Source organism: Rhopilema esculentum, chromosome 11, assembly GCF_057945365.1.
Source record: "Rhopilema esculentum isolate cy_ngs chromosome 11, ASM5794536v1, whole genome shotgun sequence".
In the NCBI taxonomy this organism is placed as follows: domain Eukaryota; kingdom Metazoa; phylum Cnidaria; class Scyphozoa; order Rhizostomeae; family Rhizostomatidae; genus Rhopilema; species Rhopilema esculentum.
Genome location: NC_142825.1, coordinates 16,334,856 through 16,359,053, shown reverse-complemented (window position 1 = coordinate 16,359,053; position 24,198 = coordinate 16,334,856). Strand labels below are relative to the sequence as shown.

Below are 24,198 nucleotides of genomic sequence, written 5' to 3'. Positions count from 1 at the left end.
TCATTATTAAGTCAAAACTACATTCTCAAAACGTCTTGTTTTTAACTTTGTTGTTTTTAATTCATTTCATTCTGGTACTCGATTTATTTGCTTACTTTATTATTATTATTTTGGAAAAAGTACCACACGCAACATACATATTTTATAATATTTTATAGTTTATATGCTAAGGCAGCTATGGTTTTTACTTATCATTCACAATTTACAGTTGTAATTATTTAAACAAAGATAGTGTACCAGATGTGCAAAATACTATACAGTAGCAACAATCACTCAAGGCCCACTGAAAACTTTAATTATAATTTGAAAACAATCATGTGGTTTATATCACAGCAAAATTAAAATGATGAGCACTCACTAAAGAATCATACTGACATTCAGTTATGTAGACAATTTGACATCTAAATGATCAAATTCAAAGCTTTAATTGTTTTTTAAAACCCATCATTTTTGCTTTGATGAGGATAGCTTTCTCACGTTGTTCAGATATGGTTAATTATTAGGATTAATTACATCATGCAATATTCCATTCGTTATTATTGTATTATACAAAATACTACGCAACCTACAGTGTGGGTCCTGAGTATATTAACATAAAATAATTGTCAAGGAATTTTTGATAATTTTCCAAATGCAAATGCAAATTGCTTTTTGTATATTGTTGCCAATGCTATATGAAGGTTTCACCAACACTCGATAACCATGCTAATATTCTGAGGCCTGCACTGTAGTTCTAGATTCTTAAATGGTCAAATAAAAGGTTGTTAAATAAAAGTTTATGGTAAAATAAAATTAATGTGTACTGTATACATTAAAGTTGTAAATATAAATGTTTTGCAATATTATTAGCAGTTACTTCTTTTTGCTTCTTTTTGGCAATGGCTCTGTATCGTTGACATATTTTCCAACCTGAATGTTAACATTTCCAGCAATTGGACGAACAGAAAATTGAGACTTAATGGTGCTGTCATTGTAACCAACATCTCTAACTGAAGGGTTGTCTCTGCGGCTTCCAATTGCACGCTGTCTGCCAAAGTAGTTTCAAGATCATCTTGGCAGAAACGGTTAGATAAAACATAAGGAACACCATTTTGAAGGAGAAATTGGCAAACTTCTTTGAAGGAAAGGACACTTGTTTGAAGACCTTCATATGTTTGCCAAGAAATGAACATACTGCTCCTTGCATTTTCTGAGAAATTTCCTTTGCGCTTTTCAATAGAATCTCTCCAGTGTGAAAAATATTGAAGAAATTGATCCAACCAGGTGAATCTTGGATCCTCAACATCAGAATATGGCTGTAAAAAGGGTTTTCTCTTCAGGGCATGCTCAGTGGTGTTTCTGACATTTAGACAGTCAAAGAATTTGTCCATCATTGAACAGAACTTGGCTGTTGCAGAAGCTTCAGGGGGGCCAAATTTATCCAAGCAGACTGCAACTGTATCACTTAAAACCTGAGCAGCAAGATGAACCCTCATGACAGAATATGGTGTTAAATTAAAGTGATCACTGGTTAACTTGGGGAGCATCTTCAGGCCACTGTACAAGTCATCAAAATAGAACTGAGAAATATGAGACCAGAGGATGTGCAAGCCGTCATTCCATAAGAGACGTGTTGTACGACCAGATCCTGATTTTGCAAGACAATTACGAGCTGTTTTCATCAAATGAGGAACATCAGCAAAGAAATAAATGTACCGTTCATCTTTACTGAAAAGATTCTTGGTACGATAAACAACCTTGTCATGACTGTCACCATCAAGAGCTTTGTGCATGCGGAAGAATTTTCGATTTGGAGATGCTCCATCAGCAGTGGCGGCAATGACTTTCAAATTGATATTCTCAAGAATGTTTACTGCTTTCCAGAAGATGGGGAAGATTTGATAAGATGTTGCACCAGTGGTAGCAAATGTTGCAAGACTGAAAGAAAGAGGATTGACAACACTTTTGATGAGGAATACAAGGACATGTGTGGCTAGCTGTTGAACATCTTGAAGAGTGGCAAAATTTGTGTCAATGTCACCAAGATCAACAAAGCCAATAAGCTCACCAGTATGCTTGTCCCAAACCAAATCTTCTTGGATCTTAATTTCATCAAATAAAATGGTGACAAATCTTTCAGCAGGAGAAAATTCCTTTGTCTTTACAGACAAATCATTAATAATGTCGGGATTGAATCCTCTTCTTGGACGAATATAATTCTTATAGTCTCTCAGTGTTCTTAAACTTGGCAAGACTAAAATACCAGAACCAGTTTTGCTGTCATAGCGAAGATCAGAATATGCAGAGGAAGATTTTGAGGCAAGAGAAAGACAAAACTTGATGACCATTGGATGATATCTAATGCTGCTGGATTTGGACTCAGCTATATAATTCTGTTGTTCCTCCCAAAACAATTTCATGAAAGGTGGCACATCTTTTTCATCACAACCACTGAACAAGGAAATCAGATCTTTGCTAAGTTGAGGATCAACTGGTTTGCTGTGATTTGCCAAGGACTGCCTCATGTCTTCAATTTGCTGCTCAAATTGCTTGCATTTCAAACGGTTCTGTTGCAAAGTTAGCTTTATTCTTTCAGGGGCTGTAAATTTAATAGGAGCAAACAGCTTAGCAGGCTCATTTAATCGACTTTCTTTTCGTCTGCTTTCATAGATAAAATTTGCACCTTGAGCAAGGCAAGAAGAACATTGATTTTTACCTAATAAAAGGAGAGAACAGTTTGCAGATCGTAAAAATTCATCTTGAAGCCATCTTTTTTGGGAAGAGCTTTGTTGATATTCAAGAAATGAGAACTTTCTTGGGAACACATGCCTTTGAATGCTTGCAGTGGCTTTAGTACAGGTATATAAATTCCTTTGCATAATAAAGATTGCTCAATTTCTTGAATAAGATTGGACAAGGTAACATTTGTTAAAGATCGTTCGTATTTTCCATAAAAATCATGGTCATCAGTGAGCATCCAGCCAAAAACTCGCAAAGAAAATTTAAGAGAAGGTTCCACAAAGATTTCATATTTAGGAAGCAAATAATCCTCGATATTGGAAGCAATGGTTACCAAGAACTCAGACATATCAATTTGCCAAGAATCTCTGAGCTTTAGCTTTGAAAGACGTTGCTGAAATTCGGGAAAGCTCTTGTAAACTGCCATAGGAACTGAAGATGAGGAGACTGTTGAAGATATGTTTTCTTCTCTTTTCTTGATAGCTGTTGTTGAACGCGGGGGAGGGGGAGAAACAGAGAGGCTCTTCTTTGGAAGATGCAGTGATGGCACCACTCCATCTTTAAGAGCTTTTCGTGTTGGATCTATGGAATAAAATAAAACATACAGTCTCATTTAGAGACCTAATTTTTCCTTATAGACCTAAAATCCAGCAACATGATAACATGAAGACAAAGCAACATTAATTCACCGTATGTGATAAAAAGGTTGCTGTAATGCAATAAAATGCAATGGATTTTTAAAATATTTTCAAATTAACTATCAATGCCAAAATAATGCATCACTAAACGCTCAATGCGCCAGCAATTTCACATATAGTATTCCTGCCATCAGTGAAACGAAAGGAAAAGCAGACGTCGAGTTCACTGATTTAGGCCCAACCTTGGCAATCGCTACTGGTGTATCCTAAATAAGTGACATAAAAGAGATCAGAAAGCAAATATCAAAAGCTTTGAGCAGTTATAGATGAAAAAAACATAAATATTACTTACAAATCCAAAGTTGTTCCTCGGAGAAGTGTCTTTCACAAATATATATTTTGTTTGTATCAATTTGACGTTGGAGGTTCTGATCAATGACCCAATCTTTGGTGACAACATTAATTAATTCACTTCTCCATTTCTTGTTGGTTTCGCTATTTGGCAAAGGGATCTTAAAAATACTAAGCTCTTTATTTCTTCTTGATGTTGAACAACCAAAGATCGAACAATTTGCTCCAGGCATTTGGAAAAACTGCGAACATACACCATCCACAACAAAACAACACAACGCACAAAATGTGTGCACTTTGGGAGGTCCGGGCGCTAGGAAAATCTTTATCAAAGAGCTAGAACAATAGCGCATTATTCGCTTCCAGACTATTCATCTCTCTCTTATGACTATGATAAAATCCACAGAAAATCTCAGCAAGTCAATCGCGGTAGCACTTCCAAAAATACATACTTAGAATAGAGATGTTTAGAGCAAGAGTAGAGCAATATGGCCTACATGTTTTAAGAATCCCAGAATATGATACAATAGACAATTGAAACAGCTTTGTTTACTTGACTCAGAAGTTGTGATGGAGGAAAGAATGCAAATGCCTAAAAAAAATTTGAAAGCAGAGTGCTTTTGTTTGAACTTTCAGCGTAAAATGTGTTTTAGCACCCATTTTGGCATTAGGAGCTTCACTTGGATTATACCCTACATGAAACAAGGATATTGTAACAGCGCAACTGGATGTTGGTGGAGCACCATCTTTTCTTGTGGTTGTGACAGCGTCTGTCCACGTTACAAGTGTAGTAATAACATGGATTCAAATAACTCTTTTCAAGTTTGGTTAGACGAAAGCATCTCAGGTCCAGCAAAGATGACATTTTGGATAGATGCTAAGATCAAAGAGGTCAGGGAGTCATGAAACCTACAAAATTCTGGTGTTTTATGGACAGCAAAACGATTCCTTATGCTCATGCCTATTTTGAACACGCTACAAAGTCTATTGTTATCTTTAAACAATTGATTGACGTGACAAAGTGCCTTTAAAGGTGAACTGACACGCAAAACTATTTTTTGATATAATATAGAAAATGATGCGTGGAATCTTAATATCAAATTTACGGTTAATTATTGCTTTCCGTTTCGTTGCAATTCTGCCTCAAATGTCACAAAATTATCGTTAACGACTCGGCCATTATCGGCATTTCATATGACCTAGTGGGCGTGACATCACAAATACCATGTTTTCATCTCTCGAATACAAATCACGCCAAAGTGACCAGACACCTTGTTAATATTCTGCTACTTTTCGACGAGATAAACGTGGCCTGTGATTGCAAATAAAGAAAATGGTTGGCTGTTCAGCTTATAATTGCACTGGTAAAGGAAAATCGTTGTTCACATTCCCCGAAAACCCTATCATACGAAGACAGTCGATTAGAAATACAAAAAGGGAAAACTTCAATCCCGGTCCAAGAGCAGCGCTTTGTCAAGACCATTTCAAGCAAACTTGCTTCGAGAGGAATGCCGAGTTAATGGAATTAACAGGCATTCGTTTCAAGTTAAAATTGAAAGCGGATGCTGTTCCAACGGAATTCGACTGCTCGTCACCCAAATTTAAGTGTAATGTCAAAGGGAAAAGACCGTATTTGGGAGCAGGTTTGCGAGCAAATTTCAGAAACACCTGGAGCCAAGCCTTAGCCCAAGAAAAAGCCCTGTTACTGCTGCTGGCAAAAGCAAAGCGCTAATGAAGAGAGCCCGTCATGAGGTTCGTCAAGCCATATTAATTTTACATAGCCTGTTACTGCATAGTACATTCTAGATCATTGATTCTCAGAACACAGTATATTCGGCTTCTTTTAAATTTCATATTTAAAGCTGCACGTATTATTAAATTTTTTGGTTATGCTGTGGCAAATACTCCAAATATGCCCCTCCCCCCAGTCCAACCATGCCCACTTTTAATTGCCCGAAAGTAGTCAATTTCTAAAGGTTTTATAAAAGCTCCAGTGTTTTGCAAAAAAGTGAGGGGGCCATGCCCCCCTTAATAAATACAAAAGGCTGAGAACAAGGGCACTTTAGCCCCCTTGCTCCTCCTATCAAAGGGCAAGAGGGCAGTTTCCCCCTCTTCCCCCCTTTCCAGCTTCCCTGATAATGTGAATATTTCTAAAACAAAATGTGAGTTTTGTGAGATGACTTTTATTGTGCTATCAATGTAAAATAAAACGGGCAGTAGGAGCTTTGGGTTTCAAGCCCTAAATAATTTCCAAAACATATGAAATGTATACCAGAATGAAACTGGAGGGGCGTTGCAGTCTCAGGCTCTTTTTCAGGAAAGCAGTGATAGACACCTGGGAGGAGGGGGTGGTTGCCCCCAATATTTTTGAGGAAAATGGGCTTTGGGTCTAAAACAATGGAACAATTTGACATCATCTTATCAAAACAAATGGCTTGTCCCCCCAATATATGACTAAGTGTCTGCCCCTACAGGAAACTTTTTCAAGCCTGTTTTCTGCTTACCAACTTAAATAAAGGACTTTTAAGGAATTTATATAATAAATAAATTATGATTAATTTTTACATACTGGTCTAGATTGTGCAAAAGTTATTGGCAGAGCAGTCTCCTCCCTCTGAAAAAGACTCCACAGAACTTGCAATGCCCTTGTTTATAGACATTGGCTGCAATACAGACACCCAACTTCCAGTTAGTGTATCATTCCAAACAGAAAAAACAGAGTCTGTAAACAGGTATACCCAAACTGAACGAAAAAAAAGTCTGTCCATAAAGCCATACAAACAGACAGCCAAATGCATCCTTTATGTATCCATAGAGTACCAGATCAGGCGAACGAAGGTAAAATTTGATTTGTTTCTCTCATGTCGTACATTTTTATTTGTAATTATTTTTGGATTTTGAATTCTGTCAACTGTAGAGTAATTTCTGTCAAAATGTTGTCAACTGATTAGATCATTCAACATACAAGAAAAATATTCCTTGCAGACTTTCCTAATAGCAGGTAAACAGAAAAGAGAGTATACAGGCTACATGTAGATAAACTTTAAGGGGGGGGGAGGTAGTAGTTCAAGTCTGAGAGCACAATAGACAGTAATTTATGCCTGAGGATAATTAAGAGATGGTGTTCCTCTTCAAAATGTTTTATTTACAGTTTCACCACAATTGAGCAGTGGTCTTGCTGAGTCCCATGAGTTTTCTGAGGTAGAATCTGAAACCAGCAGTGGATCACAAAGTGAAAACTGGGATCCTCAAGCATCATCTTTCTCATCTGCCGAGTCTGAATGTGAAAAGGAGATTCTACCTCACTTTGAAAGAAAGTTCCTGGTATTTGAGTTCCTGGTATGTCTCCTGCAGCTTTTCGCAATTTGCTCAGTTTGTCTTGGTCCCTGTATTGATATCCTTGGTGGGCTCAATGGTACAAGTTGAAGCATCATGTCTGCAAGGTCATGTAAGAAAATGGAGAAGTCAGCCACTAATTGGTGATATGCCACTTGGAAATTTTGTCATTGCTGCAAGTGCTCAGGGTGCTCCCCAGCAAAAATATTGCTACTTTTTCACAATATGCAAACACCAAGCTTCACAGAGAGGACTTATCATAGGATCCAAAAACTGTATTTGATTCCCACAATTTTGGAACATTGGAAGTCTGTTCAACAGCAACTTTTGAGAAGCAGTCAGGATATCAGAAAACTGGGAGGTGATGCCAGAATGGATTCTCCAGGTCATCCTGCCAAATATGGGAGCTATTCATTGATGAATCTGGAATCAAACAAAATAATCAGTGTTAATACACTACAGGTAACTATGAAATGAGACCTAAAATAGTCTTACAACTTTAGGTATAACCTAAGCAAAGTTTCAGTTTAAGTCCAAAAGAGCTTTTCCAATGATTGACTATGACCTCCCTCGACTCTAAGAACGTGATGCTTTTTCTACTGATTTCCCTTTTTATTGGTGTAGAGCAATGAAGTTGGTGGTTCATATCACATTATGGTGGCCCATGGCTATCAACGCAAAAAATAAAATTTTTTAAAAATTTGATTGCATACTATCATTATTTTTAGAATAATCCAATAAAAAATTAATTAAAAGTTTAATGAAATAAAATTTAATTTTACAAAATTATAAAAATAAATAAATTTAAATGTTGAAAAAATTTTCTATTCAACTTTTTTAAATCATTTAATAAAATTTTATTTCTTTTATGAAATAAAATTTAATTCAACAAAAAATAAAATGAATAATTTCGAATTGAAAAAAATATTTCAAAAAATGAAAATTCTATATATTTTTATTTTTTAACGACGTGGCCCATGGCTATCAACTATCAGTGAAGTACTCCATGTAAATTATCAGACGGAAACTCGTGTTCATGCAAACATGGCGGATGGAAGAGATGCATACAATAACTTCCTGGCAAAAGTAAAAGCTAAACGAATCGGTCAAACAGACAACGCAGGGCACGGCAAAGGCAAGAAGCCAAAGAAGGGCATTGAATGTATTGTTGTGCAGAGAGTTAACTCGCAGCCAACTGGAAAATTGAAAAAATTTGAGCCACTGGATTCAAGGGACTTTGTAGACTTCACCCATTATGATTCATTGACATTGAAAAACATTAAGCATGCATGTGAGTCATTTTATGGTGCTCCTATAGGCTCTTGCTATGTCCTGTATAGCGACAGAGGTCCTTCTTGCACCTTAGATGAGCATGTAACCGGGAAAAAGTTTTATCTAGTGCGGTTTATGACATCAGGAAATGGAGTGCGAAAGCTGGACAGGCCTACTAATCAACGTGAAAATTATGAATTCAGCCCTGAGTTCAATAAAAATGTCAGCCACTCAAGCATCATGCCTTTCAGTTTGCCATCTAGAAGTGCATTTTCCAAACCTAAGAATGACAGTGGAATTTCATCAGCAACATCAAGTGCTGAGCCAATGAAGGTTACTGTCCCTAAATCTGTAACAATAGCAGATCTTCTTGGTGCTGGAAAGCTTATCCAACCAGAAGTTTGTGATGATGTTACACTGCAACTGGAATCTTTTGGCATCATCGAAAAGGTATGGCTGAAAAATGATCCAATCAATTTTCAAATAGAAATGAAACATTTTGCAGCAGGAGGCTTTCGAGATGCTTTCAAAGCAGTCAGTAACAAAGAGGTTTTTAAAGGGACTTGGGTTGTAAAAAAGTTCCAAGCAGAAACATGGGAAAACATCAAACCACTACTTGGGGACACCACAATTGTTGAACACACAAGAAAGCAGGTGCAGATGCATATGGCTGCTAAGGGGATTTTGAATCGCTTGGAAAAGAAGATTGAAGAAAAGGAACTATTTGGATCTATCTCTAGTTATGATGAGATATATTTTTCAATGATGGAGGACGTGCCTGTAACAGTGGAACCATTCCTAGCTGGAACCTTTGTCAAGTATGTCAACAACAATGGAGAGCCAATTGCAGCAAATATTGTAAACAAGGATATACATCAAAAAGCAGAAGCAGTATGCCACTTTTCACTTGCTGATAGTGAAGGAAAACTACTACTTCTTGACTTGCAAGGAGTTGGATATAAGCTCTGTGATCCAGAGATTGCAACATCTTCACTTGCTGATTCAATTAATGATGCTGAAAAGTTATTCTGTGCAGGAAATCTTCAGGACCATGCATTTAAAAACTTTTCATTGCATCATGTATGCAATTTGTATTGCAAACTTCTTAATTTGAATCAATTATCTAGCAGTGTAATTTCATAAAAAGCTGGTTATTTGTAATCCTTTTTTGATAAGATGTTTCAATACATGGAAGCTTAACATTGACTACTATTGACATTTTGTTTGTTACAAGTTGCTTTCATTGGCTATGTTAGGGGCCGCACAAAAATTGATTCTTTTAGGCAAAATATCCACTGGACATTCAACAAGATTGTGATTTGAAAATCATATGGAGTACCCTCCTCATTATGTTTTGAAATAATTGTTGATATTGCTTTTCTGGTAGATGCCAGTTTTTTGTTTCATTTTGAAATTGTTATTTGGCCTTAGCTGTTATGTTATCAGAGGTTTTTTCATTGATTACAAGGAAATAGTAACAAAAAAATGCACGACAAACTTATCAGAAAAAATCAACATTTTCTTGATTTTGAAAACAACTATTTGTTTTCCTGAATCCCATTTACAGACAGATAAAGAGCTTAGCAGCCTTGTTATAACAAAAGGTAGCATATGGTAGTAAAAGTAACTTTTATTTGTGTTCCAAAACATTATGATTAAGTGATAACATTTCAGATTGAAATCTATTTTTTGAAAAATCTGCCATGGCTTAGATTTTCAATCAAAATGCAATATGGACCAAATGATTTGTTTTCCCTCACCTTTCCCTGGCTAGGTTTAAAAATTAAGAAAGATCCCTGACTATTCCAGGTTTTCCCTGACTTTTCCTAAAAATAGCTCATTTTCCAGGTTCTCTAGGTTTTCCAGGTTTACTATGAACCCTAATCGACTTGTGTGCAGCCCCTTATCTATGTTAATATAATTTTTTATTAATATTAAGGGCAACTATTCTTCAGATACTCATAGACTGCAACAGTTTCTCTGAACTCTAAATTGCCTGGTTCTGGTACAAATCCACTAAATCTGGTTCTATCTTCAATAGACAAGTAATCATCTGGTGCATTTATCAACTCTGCGTAGTCAGCTGCATCAATTAGATCATTCTCTGCCACAACAAAGCCTTTGTTCTCACCTCCATAGTGTTCTGGAAATGCATACATATGATCGGGTATGCCTGTTGGAAGTTGTAACTCTTTCTGTTGTCTTATCCTGTGTGAATTCCATAATCTAACAAATGCATCACATTCCCTTTTTAGCACAGGGATGAATATATATGCTAAAATATTACGATCCCTTGCATTATGTGGATCATAAAGGCATCTTGATAGCAACTGATTCAAATACAATTTTAGGCCCTTCTCCATTCGTTCATGAAGTTCCCTCCACCAACGCTCAATTTTATTTGACGTAGATGGGCCATAGATAACACTTTCAGTTGGATCTTCGAAATCTCCAGTTTTACTCCTGAGATATGTATGCATAGCAGCCATCACACCAGTTTCAGTCCCCTTATCAATGCGTATATAATTTGGAATGATTTTGGCTCTATTTAGATACATCATAAAGAACTTTCCTATCACAAGGGGGTTGGAGTTCCCAGTCCAAACATTGAGAAATATGATCTTTCTGGAAAATGTATCCAGGCAGCCATATATGGCAAGTGGGAAGGTACTGTTCTGGAACCCCATCATTTTGTCGTGCCCATCCAATGAGAAGAGCTGATTGGGCCCATCACATATGAAAGGTCTTTTCATACCCTTTTTATTTTTCCGAAGTTTCCTTGCTTCAACTCCTTCAGGGTCAAGATCCCACATAATATCACTCACAAGTTTCCTGGGTACAAAAATGCCATGTTCATTTCTTAACTTCAGATTCATACTTCGATATCCAAGCTTTTGTCCTCCACCATCTAATTCTGCCCGCACTGCATCTATAACCTCTGGCAATGGAATAGCTCTGTTCACATAACGAATACCAAAATATCGTAGCCTTCGATCAAGAGTTGGTATACTCCAGCTGTACCTGAAATAGTCCCTCTTTACAAAATCGAGTATTTCTACTCGTTTCATGCTGGAGCCAACATAACGTCTCAAGTCTTTTTTGTGGTTTTCGTCATCCCGCCAGTTTCCAAGTTCACACGCACTTTCTCTTGACTGAGCCATGAATGCCAATAAATGTAGATTCATGCAGTAGTATGTCTCAGTAATCCAAGCTGTGGACAGTAGATGCACAAGTAATTGCACAGTCAGTTGTGATATTAGGCCCATCAACAATGCAGTGCTCTCTGGTAATTTACATGGAGTACTTCACTGATAGTTTATAGCGATGGGCCACGTCGCAAAAAATAAAAATATATAGAATTTTTATTTTTTGAAATATTTTTTTCAATTCAAAATTATTCATTTTATATTTTGTTGAATTAAATTTTATTTCATAAAAGAAATAAAATTTTATTCAATGATTTAAAAAAGTTGAATAGAAAATTTTTTCAACATTTAAATTTATTTATTTTTATAATTTTGTAAAATTAAATTTTATTTCATTAAACTTTTAATTAATTTTTTATTGAATTATTCTAAAAATGATGATAGTATGCAATCAAATTTGTAAAAAAATTTATTTTTTGCGTTGATAGCCATGGGCCACCATAGTGGTTCATATCACATGGAGCTGGAAGGTTTAAAACGTTGCTCGGATGAAGTGAAAGCTGCAGGTATTAACTCCTCGACACTTGTCACAGACAGACATGCTGGAGTTAAAAAATACATGAGATAATGTCATTCAGACAAGAATCACCGCTTCAATGTCTTCCATGTTGCAAAATGTGAGTTGCTTTGTAACTTTGTTGCATAGCAATTGGCATTAAATAAATTCATAGACAGAAAGGTTGAACTGATTTATAAATGAATGTTACAAATCAGATGTAAAAACTCCTCCAACTCTTTAAGGCCTAGTTTAAAGGTCGCATTTCTGCCGCGTCGAATTAAATTCAATTAATTTCGACCATAATGCGGCAAAATACAACAGTGGATTTAAAGGTCGAATTTAATTATGTGGCGTCGAATTTAAAAGTGGCGCCAAATATCTGAACGCATGCGCTTTAGGTATTGTTAGTGTTTTGGCGGTCTTCTTCTTAAAATTATACCAAAAATTGCGATCAAAGTTTCGAAGTTTCACATCTAGATGAAAATGAGCTCGGAAGAATTTAACAAAAACGACGAACTGGAATTTGAAAATGACGAAGAAGCAAGAAGTAGCAGTGAAAATGAAGGCAGTGATAGCATGCAAGGCGGAGAGTCTTTGACACCTCTATTAGGCCTAGGGAAAAGGCAACAAAACAAAAGAGAAGTGGTCGCAAATCGACATGGCCCGAAGAGATAATCGATGACCTCATAGATATTGTTTGTGAAGATGAATATTTAAGGCGAAAAATTCAGTGAAGTATACAACAAAATTGTTCGCCTTCTTTCAGCACGATGCGAGGACCAGGGGAAGACATGCGATTTTACTGTTGCCCAGGCACGAAACAAGTTCAAGGCCTTGGTCGCAATTTGTAAAAAGGCATCCCTTACAAGGAAAACTGCTTCAGGGATAGAGGATTTCATACAAAAGCAAGGATACGGTAAATGGTTTTCCCAGCTCTTCCCCTAAATTCAGAGCAGGGAATCCGCCCAACCGGAACAGGCAAACGAACGAATCTTTTTAATCTTGCACATTTCTTCATTTGACTTTAAAGAATTGTAAAACAGGAGATTCGAGGCACTGTTTGTCGCCGCCATTTTCTCCAACTAACGGGCTATTTTACGAATGCGCAATTGGTTGGAAATAATGTAAGCTGCTGCTAATATCTGGAACACACCTTTGTTTAATTTAATTCGACGCGACAGAAAAGCGACCTTTAAAGCCAGTCGCGCTACTGCCGTTTTATGCGACAAGCCTGGTGAACTACCGTCACATTTAATTATTTAATGCGGCAATGGATTTAAAGGTCGCATTTGTGTCGCATTAAATTGACACTTAGTTTTTTTAACCTCTTTAATTTAATTCGATGATTTAATTTAATTTAATTTAATTAATTTAAATTGACCTAAAATATCAATTGTTGGCCAAATGTTTAAATATCTACACATTCCACTGACATTTAATTTATAACTTCATTTGTAAATGAATATTGCTTTATTGTATTGATTATTTCTTAAAGAGTTGAAACATTGATTTACTGCTATATTCTAATCCAAATAAAATGACAATCATGCTTGAAATTCAATTACTGATATAAAATTCCTATCAGCGATTGCAAGAAAGGTAGAAGAAATTGGCAAGAAGAGGACAACAGCTGTGGTAAATGAATGGGTGCCATCAATAAAAAATCATGTATATTGATGTGCATCAACTAGCAAAGAAAGTCCACAACTAATCAAGGAAAAGTGGCTTTCTCTTTTCAACTACATCATTAATAAGCTCGAAGAACATGATGGACAACTTTTTAAATGCTGTGAACATGGGCCTATGGAGCGTGAATAGTTGATAAAAGGTATCTTATGCAAAAATTTTCAAACATGACAAAAAATGTAGAATAAACAATAAACGACTTTGCGAGCCAAAAACTTGTTGGATGGGATCATGTTTAAAAAGCATTTACTTGTGTTTGTGTTTCTTATGAGACAACAAACATTGATTAACACAAATACTCTTTTTCAGGAAAAGCTGCATATAAAGAATTGAAAGACAAATTGACCAAAACACAACTTCTTAATGACATAGCTAAGCTTTCACCTGTGGAACAGACAAGTCATCTTGAATCTTTCCATAACATTGTTCTCCACTTTGCCCCAAAGCATACACATTTTCACTTTCAGGCAATGACAGCAAGGTAACAATCAAGCACATGTTATCCATTTATTGGTTCCTAAATATCAATGAGACATAATAGCCCTTGTTAATGATATCTTAAGGAAGCTTGTTATTTACCTGGTTTAAATAGCTTTTCTTTACGAGAAAGACACTGCTATCGAATAATCCTGCAATTCTATTATGCATAATGTGATATTTGGCATACAGGATTAAAAGGAATATTCTATGTTGCTACGAAACAACGAGCTGGTATGTGTCTTTCAAAGTTTGTGCTTCACTGTAAACAACAGATCAGCATAATCTTTTTATTTTCTAGGGTTCTTCTGGCAGCTATTCATTTCAATGAGAATACTGGCAGACAGCAATTGGAAACAAAGGATGGGGAGAAAAGATGGCAAATATCCTATATAAAGTACAAACAAACTGGTTTGGTTAAACCAATTAAGTCAAAATCCACATATGGTTAGTCTTTCTTGTTGGCAGTGCCTAAAAATAATGACCTTATCCTTTCAACCTGCTCATTTGATTTGATGTGTTATTTTCAAACTTTTTAGAGTATGCAAAGATCATTATGGAGAGGGCAGTTGATAGAAGAAAAGAGCTAATGACATATGCACAAGCAGGTGATTGTCATGACTTGATCAAAAGTCCAGATCCTCTTTCTGCTGGCCATAAAAAGGTATCGAAGCCAGAGCTTGTGAGTCAGCATATCTCCCGTTTTTCAAAGACATCTTGTGCAGGGCCTACAGAGGAACAAAACAACCAAGTTCAAAACAAAAAACCTCTACATAGAAAAAGAAAATTCAAAATTGCTAGAGAAGTAAAGAAATTCAAAATTTAGGGATTTTTTCGGTAATGATATAGAAATGTATATAGAGATGATGTAGAAATGTATATCCTGTAACAAGGGAACACAATTATTACTATTTTCATATGAAAAAACCCTACAGGAAGAAAACATTATATATCCAAATGGAAATATAATGTAATGTATGTGGTCCAAGGCTAAAGCTTGGTTCATAGTTCTGAACTTATTAGCTTACGCTAAATTCTGCACAAGGGTAAGCTTTGAAGCATAGCCTTTTCATCTTGCATATACAAAAAGCATAAACACATACGTTTTCCGCATGTCCATGCGGGAAGCTTGAAACGATACGCCATAAGCTTTTTCGGTTCATAGTTTCCAGACATGCCGTCGAGGAATGTTCCTCTTGCCCTTCTACTTGTACGGAGAAAAAATAAAAAGAACAGCAAACATGCTGGTATATTCTACCTACAAATACTTTACGAACCGTTTGCGGGGATTGTGCCGTTATTGTCAACGATTCGCGTTTGATGTCAATGATTCCGGTATAAATAGCCATTTTTCTTGCTCCTGTCGAATAATTCAATATTTGTCCCGATTTCTTACTCTGGGTTCCAGACCGACAGTCCTCTAGCAAGGAATCATACATGTGGGGGTATTTGTGTATCTCTTCACAAAGTTTTCCTTCAAAATCGGCCATTGCTAAGAAATTTTCCGTACGGAAGGCAAAAAAAGTTGAAGATTTCTCAACTCGATAAGTTCAAGGCATACGGGTTTGCGGAAAACAGAATAAACTTCCGTACGCAAGACCTATGCCTCTGATATGGGGCGAAATTTAGCGTACGCTAGCTCTTTGGCAAGCCGACACCAGACAAGCTGGCGCCTCCCGCAGAGAAATAAGGCGTACGGGTAAAAGTTTTGATGTAATGCATCGACTATGAACTGGGCTTAATACACATATATTCAAAATATGCTGCTTTATTTACCTAATATAATCAGTGATCAATTCCAAATAACTTGAACCCCGTATATGTTTCAGATGGAAACTTGGCTCTAATCTTTGCCACCGAACAAGAAGGAATGACTTTCCTTACATGCTTTGCTAGCTGCCGCCAAATCCACCTGACAAACTGGTGATAAGCTACATGCCTAAAAAGTCTGGAAAGCAACAAAAAAATAAGATACTGGCATAAATCAAGATAACAGTTTAATATGGAAATGCTAGGAGGGGGCTTGGTCTGAAAGTTTTCATAAAAACCCCTAGAAGAAAATATCTGCAAAAATCACAACCCAAAGAAAAAAAATCTTCCAAACATGCATCAAAAATTTTAATGCAACTGGGGTCATTGGAGACGCGAGTCAGCTTTTCAAAAAAGCAGGTCCAAAACTGATCATTCAGATTGTTTTACTACCCAATATTGTTTCGCAAAGTTATTAAAACACTTTCTCCATAACGAAAAAAATGAGAAAATTTAAGACCCAGAAATCATAAAAACTTACTCAAAAGCGGGAGTATCGTCGACATAGCCTCCCACCTCACCCACATACTGATAAATCGCATCCTCTACGACATGATGATCAAGGCATAGTGACTTGAAGCCATCGTGGTCTGTTATGCATGTAAGTCTTCCGGTTCGTTTTTTTACTTCTTCTATCTCCAAGCAGCAGACACTCTCCCTTCCTTTTCGCATTGGCAAACATTTGCCACACTGACACCTGAATCAGTCAGGAAAGCATGGGTTTACTGTTTCGGCAGGTAGACACTATCATTCAAGGCAAGTCTCTATATTTTGTACAAATAGCGATCTTTAATATTGTAGTGTCTCGTGATTATCTTAGTTAACAAAAATTTGCATTTACTGATGGTAATACTAGCTCAGCTTTTAAAAGCAGAAATAAAAATCTAATTACCATTCTGTGTGTCCTATCCTATCGGTATTTACATCATCCTCATCCTCCATATCCTTGGTGTTGTCACTTTGACTAGGCCCACAAGCTGCATCTCTTTGTGACCGCGGTAGGGGCTCAAACATAAAAGGGCGAATCGTTGCCTGTTGTTGTAAATCAGGATAACTGAATTCTGTATCAGAGTCTGAATCCATTTTCAACGTATCGATCGATCCTCTTTCGCAAAATCAAGTCGATCCAACCAAAGTCAGAAAAGGCTTCCAGTTCCAAGTGGCGCAAGTGTATTCTGTGATTCTAATGTGGTGTTTGTGACATCACGGATTTGACAAAGCTCGGACGAACTCGCAGTTAATCGGAAGGTTGTCGGTGATGAACTTTAGCGCTCAAAAACTCGCAAACCGTGCTTAATTTTCAAAAACTGAAAACGCCCTAATTGTTTTGACCAGATAGACTTTCAATAGAGATCAAGTTAATTTTGCGTGTCAGTTCACCTTTAACCAAAAAGAAAACCAAAGACACAATCCAGACAATGAAGGAAATTGTTTCTGACAGGAATTATGAATCTCCTCTCACAACAATCATTCTGTCATTACTGACAGTGAGGAGGCAAAGCCAAGGTATAAGATAATTAATTCAATCAATTTAATAGATCTCTAAAAAAGCTAGCCGAAAACTATTGGGCTGCATAAAATGCACAGAAGGTCTCAGGAAGTCAATCGTGGTAGCACTTCCAAAAACATACTTAAAATAATGATGATGAGAGCAAGAGTAAAGCAATATTGCCTACATGTTCTTAGAATCCCAAAGTATGATCCAATAGCAAGACAATTGAAACAGCTTTGTTTACTTGACTCAGGAGATGATGGAGGAAAGAATGCAAATGCCTAAAAAAAATTTGAAAGCAGAGTGCTTTTGTTTGAACTTTCAGCGTAAAATGTATTTTAGCACCCATTTAGCACAGCAAAACGATTCCTTATGCTCATGCCTATTTTGAACACGCTACAAAGCCTATTGTTATCTTTAAACAATTGATTGACGTGACAAAGTGCCTTTAACCAAAAAGAAAGCCAAAGACACAATCCAGACAATGAAGGAAATTGTTTCTTACAGGAATGATGAATCTCCTCACACAACAATCATTCTGTCATTACTGACAATGAGGAGGCAAAGTCAAGGTTTGAAATAATAAATTTTGAGTTATTCATTGTTTAAGAAGTGGATTGAGGGGTCGCGCTTGTTCTGGAGAGTGAACTTGCAGGCAACTCGCGTGTTTGAAAATGCAGTCAATTTGCTGAAAATTTAGTGTAGAAATCGGAAATGGTGTCTTTTTAAGACCCTGGGAGAGGGTGGGATGTTTTTTATTCCTTGGGGGATAAAATAGTCTGAGGATAGTCTAAACTGTTTGCATGACAATGCTGGTGAGGGAGGTTTGCATGAATCGACGAAAAACCCTAGTTGCAAGTGTTTGGTTGTGTGTTTCTAGGGTGGGGGAGACGGTTTTGGAAACGTAGGTGTCACAGAGAGATACGTAATAGCAAAAAATACATTTGTTCACTTACTTCTTCGCTAGAATCAATCCTAAACAACCAAATAGCAACCATGTTTCGTATCTTCGACCCACGCTGCACAGCAGTTTCCAAAACTAATTAACCCTGTGTAGACAATGCTTTGGTATGTCATTGTTAACAGGCATCAACTAGTAGGAGTAGTATTGAAAACGAAAACAATACCACGCAATCTGATGCTAAGTTTTCCATAAAAAGGGGTCCTCGAATGCAAAAAATCAGTTTTCATGAGAAGTCATGAGCCAGAAGATGGACCACGAATATAATGAAGATGGTGAGTACATTGCAGTTCATTTGTTTGTGCTTTTTGTTCTGAAATCTATTTGGTGCTTTTGGTAAAAAAATAATGTTTTCCTACAACAATGATGAGACCATCATTGATCCATTAATCAATTATCAAAACAAATTCATTTATTTTCGTTAAATTAATTTATTCGAGCCAGCCTCCAAATGATTGATAAGGACCAACTTTCCAAGCCCTGCCTCCAGCCAAATTAGTGAGAGCTCAGCCACTGTTGAAACAAACCGCTTCCTAGTTAGTGCCTTGTTTTATTTCAAATGATTTCAGCTACTGTAGGGAGTCAGTTTTTTCTGCCTAACTTACATTCTACTTTTTGGAATCTATTTTAGTGGAGCAGAAATTTGGGGTGCAGCGTGATGCAATGGAAGACGAAGAAGACGATAAGCAGATCGTAGAAGATGAGATCCCGCCGCCCCAAAGTAAGAAACTCTCAGCACATTTTTTCAATCGTCAGAATTTTATTTTAATATATGAATGTTCACGCCGAGAAGAATCGAGAATTAGAAAGAACAAACCCCCTTCTGGTGTCTTGTTGTATTTCTAGTTATTATAAAATTTCTACACCGTCTTTTTCCGTGAATCTAACCATTTACCTTTTGGATTTCTTCTAGTGGATTTCTTCGATGAAATTGCCGACGAGGAGAATACGCAGATCATAGCAGACGAAATACTCCAGATGCCAAGTAAATGCCCTCTTTCATTTATAATGATATAGTATATAGATACATTCATGCTCAGAATCATCCAATTTTATGAACATCCAATTTTAGACTTGGCTCGCCTGATTTTTGTGCTCTGTCCGTGCCTTTAAAACCATATCACTACCTCGATAAAGACTGAAAAAAGCTGAGACTTTTTTTTAAGCTAAAAAAAATTTTTCAAATATATCACAGCTGAAAATATTTATAATATACAGTAATTTTTCTTATTAAAGAGACTGCTAGGCAGCATTCACTAGTACCTGCACGACAGAATCATGTTTTTTAGAGAATCTTTTTTAAAATGTGACTTGCACTTAACAACCTGGCTACAAAAAATTTGGACCTTTATTGTAATAACATATTTATTTCTGCAAAAAGTCCTAGTTTAAGCTATTATTGGAAGTACAACGTTCGAAAGATTCAATATTGGACAAGTAAAAGGCATTAGTGCTGCGTAAGTTTAACAAGGCTTTACTAATTAATAATGGTTGTTTTAGTGAATAGAGATTTATGCCACTGTTATCTCTTGCCTGTTTTCGCTTTCTCCTTTAGCGAAATTTAAATTTAAAGGCACGCTCGAAAATCTGCTGGTAGTGAAGTAGCTCTTCTTCATAAGACGAAGACCAGGTTACACAGTCGTCGATATAGATTATCAGCCATTGATACAAGAAGTCAGATAAGACTGTGTTAAGTATACATTGAAATGTCTCGGGCGCAGTTTTTAAACCAAAAGGCATACGCAAGTTTTCCCAGAGGCCTAAAAGAGTACAAAATGCTGTTTTTTTGCGATGTTTCGGATTCACTGGGACCTGCCACTAGCCACTGGCTAAATCCAGCTTACCAAAAATTTTACCCTCACTTATAGCATCTAGAATATTGGAAACGTTAGGGATTGGGTACCCATCACCAAGGGTAACAGCATTGAGAGCCCGATAATCTACTACAAAGCGAGGTGGTTGAGGTTTTCCTTTTTCGGGGGGTTTACGGACTAAGATACAAGGAACCCCCAAGGGGAATGGCTAGGTTGAAAAATGCAAAGTTTTACCATACGCTCAAGCTCCTCCTTAATAGCTGCTAACTCTGCAGGACTCTTACGGTAAGGAAGTCTATAAACAGGAGGAGAATCGCCTGTATTGATATCATGATAAACCCTTTAATGGCTGACAGTGGCGAATTCGGCAAATGAAATACATTTGGATATTTTCGTAAGAGTGCTTTGAATCGGTCCATAACTAGACTTAGCACATGCGCATATTGGAACGTGTCCAATTCTAAAGCCGTTACAAGCTGTTTATAAAATTCTGGTGAAGTTGGGTTAAGACACACATTATCTGTAGGCGGAAAAGCATTATCATGCTCGACGGTATTGGTTTCTAGAAATTCGGATAATGCTGGAGAATCTAACACTGTGCTCTTAACGTGTGTTGGCAAGGAGACAAGCGGATCGACACCTAAAGGCGGATTATGCACATTTGCTAATACCTGTGAATACCAGTGGTCGGCCATTTGTTTTGCAGTATAATCCACGGTATCTTCATACACCACACTATCCGCTTTGGAGAAAGATCGTATAGTGCCGAGCGAAACATTAAAAGGTATATTTGCAGAACCTTTGTTCGAACGTATTAAGATTTTGGTTACGAAGGCCATATCAGGTTGATCATCAGAGTATATGGCGTCGTTGCTTTGAGGTGCAAAAACAGCCACACAAGAAGGTGGGGTCAGGGCCAGTGGCCGACTTGGTCGACATTTTGAAAACCCAGGGTGGCTGGCAGGGTAACATTGGGGCAGTTGTTCACCAGAAAAAGATACGCTCTTCAGGGAGGCAAGGTCTATTGGACCACTAAGAGTTTGAAGCCCTGGTGAAAACGTATTGCCCTCCAGCCAAAGGGGCCCCGAAAAGAGAGGAGAGCCTATAAGGGAGGCGGTTACCATGAGGCAAACCGTGACAAAATTGAGCCGTCGGGTCAAAGAAACATGGCTTGCTGACATGCCTTGCATTGATTGGCATGGCGGTAAGCAAACATGTAACATTGGCCGTTGAGCTGGGGCTGGGCTGTTGGCCTCTCATAGCAGGAAAATATTCGATTGGATTGGAGTCGTAACAGCCAATGTTAAAAGCCATTGCAGAATCAGCAAAATATACCTTCAAATCCTTAGAATATATACGTGCATCGGTTTGTTGCAAATGATTCTGACCAAATAAAATAGGCCAAGACAGGCTGGGAACAACGAGCATCGTGAAAGTTGCGGGAAGATGACACCAACTGCCATGAGGGAAGAATTAGGCCCAGCGACCGAAACAGGGATGGGCTGCTCTAATTTAGTAAATTGAAACGCAGGGTCGTATTTGGCTACGGTTTGCGCATGATGTTGGCTGACGAGTGAAACTGGGCAGCAGCTATCCAGGGGCAAGGGCAGGGAAACACCTGCAGAGGTGACCTTAGTCCACCAAATGTTTTTTGCCGCAAGATCCAAAGATGAAAATTTCGCATTAACGGGAAGGGACGTTATAGCTGGCATACCATAAAGTGGATCTTGCATTGTAGCCACATGAGACACGGGAGCCTGGGTAGGCTGGGGCAGTTGCCGTTTGACTTCTTTCTTGATACTTGTTGCTAAGTCTTTCTTTAAGGAAGAAAAAGAATCGCTGACAATTTCTTTTACCGAGCTAAGCAGTACAGAATTACTGTGTTTAGGGTCAGAAGGGGATACATAAGTTTCCTTAATTCTATCATGCTTACGAATATCAGGAGGGGCACTGCGAGAATCACTACAAGGGTTGGGAGAATGTGTAAGTCTAACAGTTAAATCTAAAGCATTTTGAGCATTTATGAATATAGCCTCTTTTACATTGATTATTTGGCATCTCGCATTGTGCTACGTCAAATTTGTCAAAGTAACGACAAAAGTTTGTACCTGGAGGGTCTTTTTGAGCTTGTTGGCGTGATCGAACATTTTGCTTCGCATGAGGAGAGTCTTGAGAGTTTCTCGACTGCATGTCAGGTGGCGGAGAGGAAACCAAGGCTTGGGGCTTTCATAAACCTCATCAGGCTTTGGAGGCTGGACGGATTCAAACCGTTTGGCAGCTTCAATCATGGCTGTAAGCAAAGAGAAGGGTGAATCTCGGCTCACAAGTTCTTTTGCAAGAGAATGTAATTTGAGCATAAATGCGTGAATTAATTCTACATCTGCGTCGGTACAGTGAATTTCAGGAATGAGTTTTTCCAAGGAATGCTGGGTTTCAAGGAAACGATGGGCGAAGTCGGCCACTAATTCAGAAGGGTGTTGGCACATTGAGTAATATGTGGCGATTAGTTGGTGGATTTTTTGCTCTTTGGGAACCCCTCTCTGGGCTTTGAGTTGAGCAAGGCCAGTTTCATAGAAAAGAATGAACTCAGCATTGCTTGTTTTGTCTATTCTAGCGGCATTGGAAGCTTCGAATGCACAGATGATGTCGAACGCTGGGGTATCCCGGCGGCATTGTTGTTTCAAATAGGTAAACCAAAATTTGGCAGAGACACCAGAAGAAGAAAGCATGTTTGTGAGTTGTTGGGCAAAACGATCAAGGTCTTTGCGGCCTGTAAACTCAGGGAGAGTGAGCTGTGGTAGACGAAGGGGTGAGCTTGTAGTTTCTTTGTTGCGAACAGATTGCGATAATTCATGGATGGCATTAGAGAGCTCTCGAATCTGTTGCTGAGTTTGAGAGGAAACATCTTTGGCGGTGATCTGTTGTTCTTTGACAACGGAGGCAAAACCACTGACAAGTCCAAGGACTTCTTCGTATGACATTGAGAGGATTGATGATCGATGGTAAAGACGAGCGGGTCCTGCACCAATTCTGTGACAGTACTTCGAGACGCGTTAGGATTTAGACGAAGAAGACTTCATAGTTTCTCACATTTTCTTGATTATTAAAAAGCCCTTTAACTACAAAATCAATCTATTTATATTCTTTAAAACGGAAATGCTAAATACAATGGTTGAGTGACACTTGGCTACTACGCATACATACATTAAATACTTACATGGGGAAGAATTTACAGAAGTATACAGCGATCCTGTTACACTTTTTGGGGGGGGGGGGTAGCTGTAGGTTTATCAAAACATCCATCTTTATGATAATAAGGGACTCTCCTTTCCTGAGACTCATGTCACATCTGTATATCGATGCTTCCATTACCCTGAAAAATGCAGTTTTTCAAGCAAATTTTACTAAAGCCATCTTCCTTTCCGTATTGAAAATTCATTTATATTTGCAAACGGATCTCTATTTCTGTGACGTATTATAACATTCTCGCCGTGAAATCTTTTAGTTTGCTATGTATCTAATAATTTTCTTTCAAATTTCTTTTAGTTGAGCAGAGGTCGGCAGTCGAATGCGACGAAAGTGTTAAGCCCAAAAGTAAGTGGAGTCTCCCTTCTTATAATTTCCAAACATTATTACTGTCCACATACCTGATGTCAAAGGCTGCTTAGCATTCAACTCTTAAACACAAAATAGCCTACCCCCCGCCCTCCCCTTTTTTCAAAAAGATTTTTCAACAATGAACAGATACCTTGCAAGGATTGTTTACCAATATATTCTACAAAAATATACATGGCAAAGCTGGGTCTGCTTTTATCAGTCAAATGTAGACGTGAATATTTTTTTTATTATCATCATTAAATTCTTGAAGCAGGCATATATATATATATATATATATATATATATATATAGATATATACCTACATTTGTTCATTGACGACT

At 37.5% G+C, this 24,198-nt stretch overlaps 3 protein-coding genes and 1 pseudogene across 3 annotated transcripts; 1 reads left to right on the top strand and 3 right to left on the bottom strand.

Moving 5' to 3' along the window:
• Window positions 1-80: 80 nt before the first annotated feature.
• On the bottom strand, window positions 81-6,009 carry LOC135693931 (uncharacterized; annotated as a pseudogene).
• Window positions 6,010-10,249: 4,240 nt separating this feature from the next.
• LOC148959108 (uncharacterized) lies at window positions 10,250-11,581 on the bottom strand. Its single transcript, XM_089111479.1, has one exon. The coding sequence runs from the start codon at window positions 11,579-11,581 to the stop codon at window positions 10,250-10,252; it is 1,332 nt and encodes a 443-aa protein (XP_088967605.1).
• A 3,202-nt stretch (window positions 11,582-14,783) lies between these two features.
• Window positions 14,784-17,075, bottom strand: LOC135683264 (P2X purinoceptor 7-like). Its single transcript, XM_089111508.1, has 4 exons — window positions 16,885-17,075; window positions 16,474-16,689; window positions 15,960-16,131; window positions 14,784-14,911 (listed from the first exon to the last, which is right to left on the bottom strand). The coding sequence occupies exons 1-3, from the start codon at window positions 17,073-17,075 to the stop codon at window positions 15,969-15,971; spliced, it is 570 nt and encodes a 189-aa protein (XP_088967634.1). The 3' UTR covers window positions 14,784-14,911; window positions 15,960-15,968.
• Window positions 17,076-18,144: 1,069 nt separating this feature from the next.
• LOC148959107 (uncharacterized) lies at window positions 18,145-24,115 on the top strand. Its single transcript, XM_089111522.1, has 4 exons — window positions 18,145-18,720; window positions 19,077-19,166; window positions 19,359-19,430; window positions 23,806-24,115. Exons 1-4 carry the CDS (start codon window positions 18,684-18,686, stop codon window positions 23,925-23,927), a joined length of 321 nt encoding a protein of 106 aa, XP_088967648.1. The 5' UTR covers window positions 18,145-18,683; the 3' UTR covers window positions 23,928-24,115.
• Window positions 24,116-24,198: the final 83 nt, after the last annotated feature.

Coding starts and splice junctions, on each gene's coding strand:
- LOC148959108 (XM_089111479.1), bottom strand. CDS start 11,581: ATGGGCCTAATATCACAACTGACTGTGCAATTACTTGTGCATCTACTG.
- LOC135683264 (XM_089111508.1), bottom strand. CDS start 17,075: ATGGATTCAGACTCTGATACAGAATTCAGTTATCCTGATTTACAACAA. Junction 16,690..16,884: donor AGGATAGGACACACAGAATG/GTAATTAGATTT, acceptor TGACTGATTCAG/GTGTCAGTGTGGCAAATGTT. Junction 16,132..16,473: donor GACGATACTCCCGCTTTTGA/GTAAGTTTTTAT, acceptor GTTGCTTTCCAG/ACTTTTTAGGCATGTAGCTT.
- LOC148959107 (XM_089111522.1), top strand. CDS start 18,684: ATGAGCCAGAAGATGGACCACGAATATAATGAAGATG. Junction 18,721..19,076: donor CCACGAATATAATGAAGATG/GTGAGTACATTG, acceptor AATCTATTTTAG/TGGAGCAGAAATTTGGGGTG. Junction 19,167..19,358: donor TGAGATCCCGCCGCCCCAAA/GTAAGAAACTCT, acceptor GATTTCTTCTAG/TGGATTTCTTCGATGAAATT.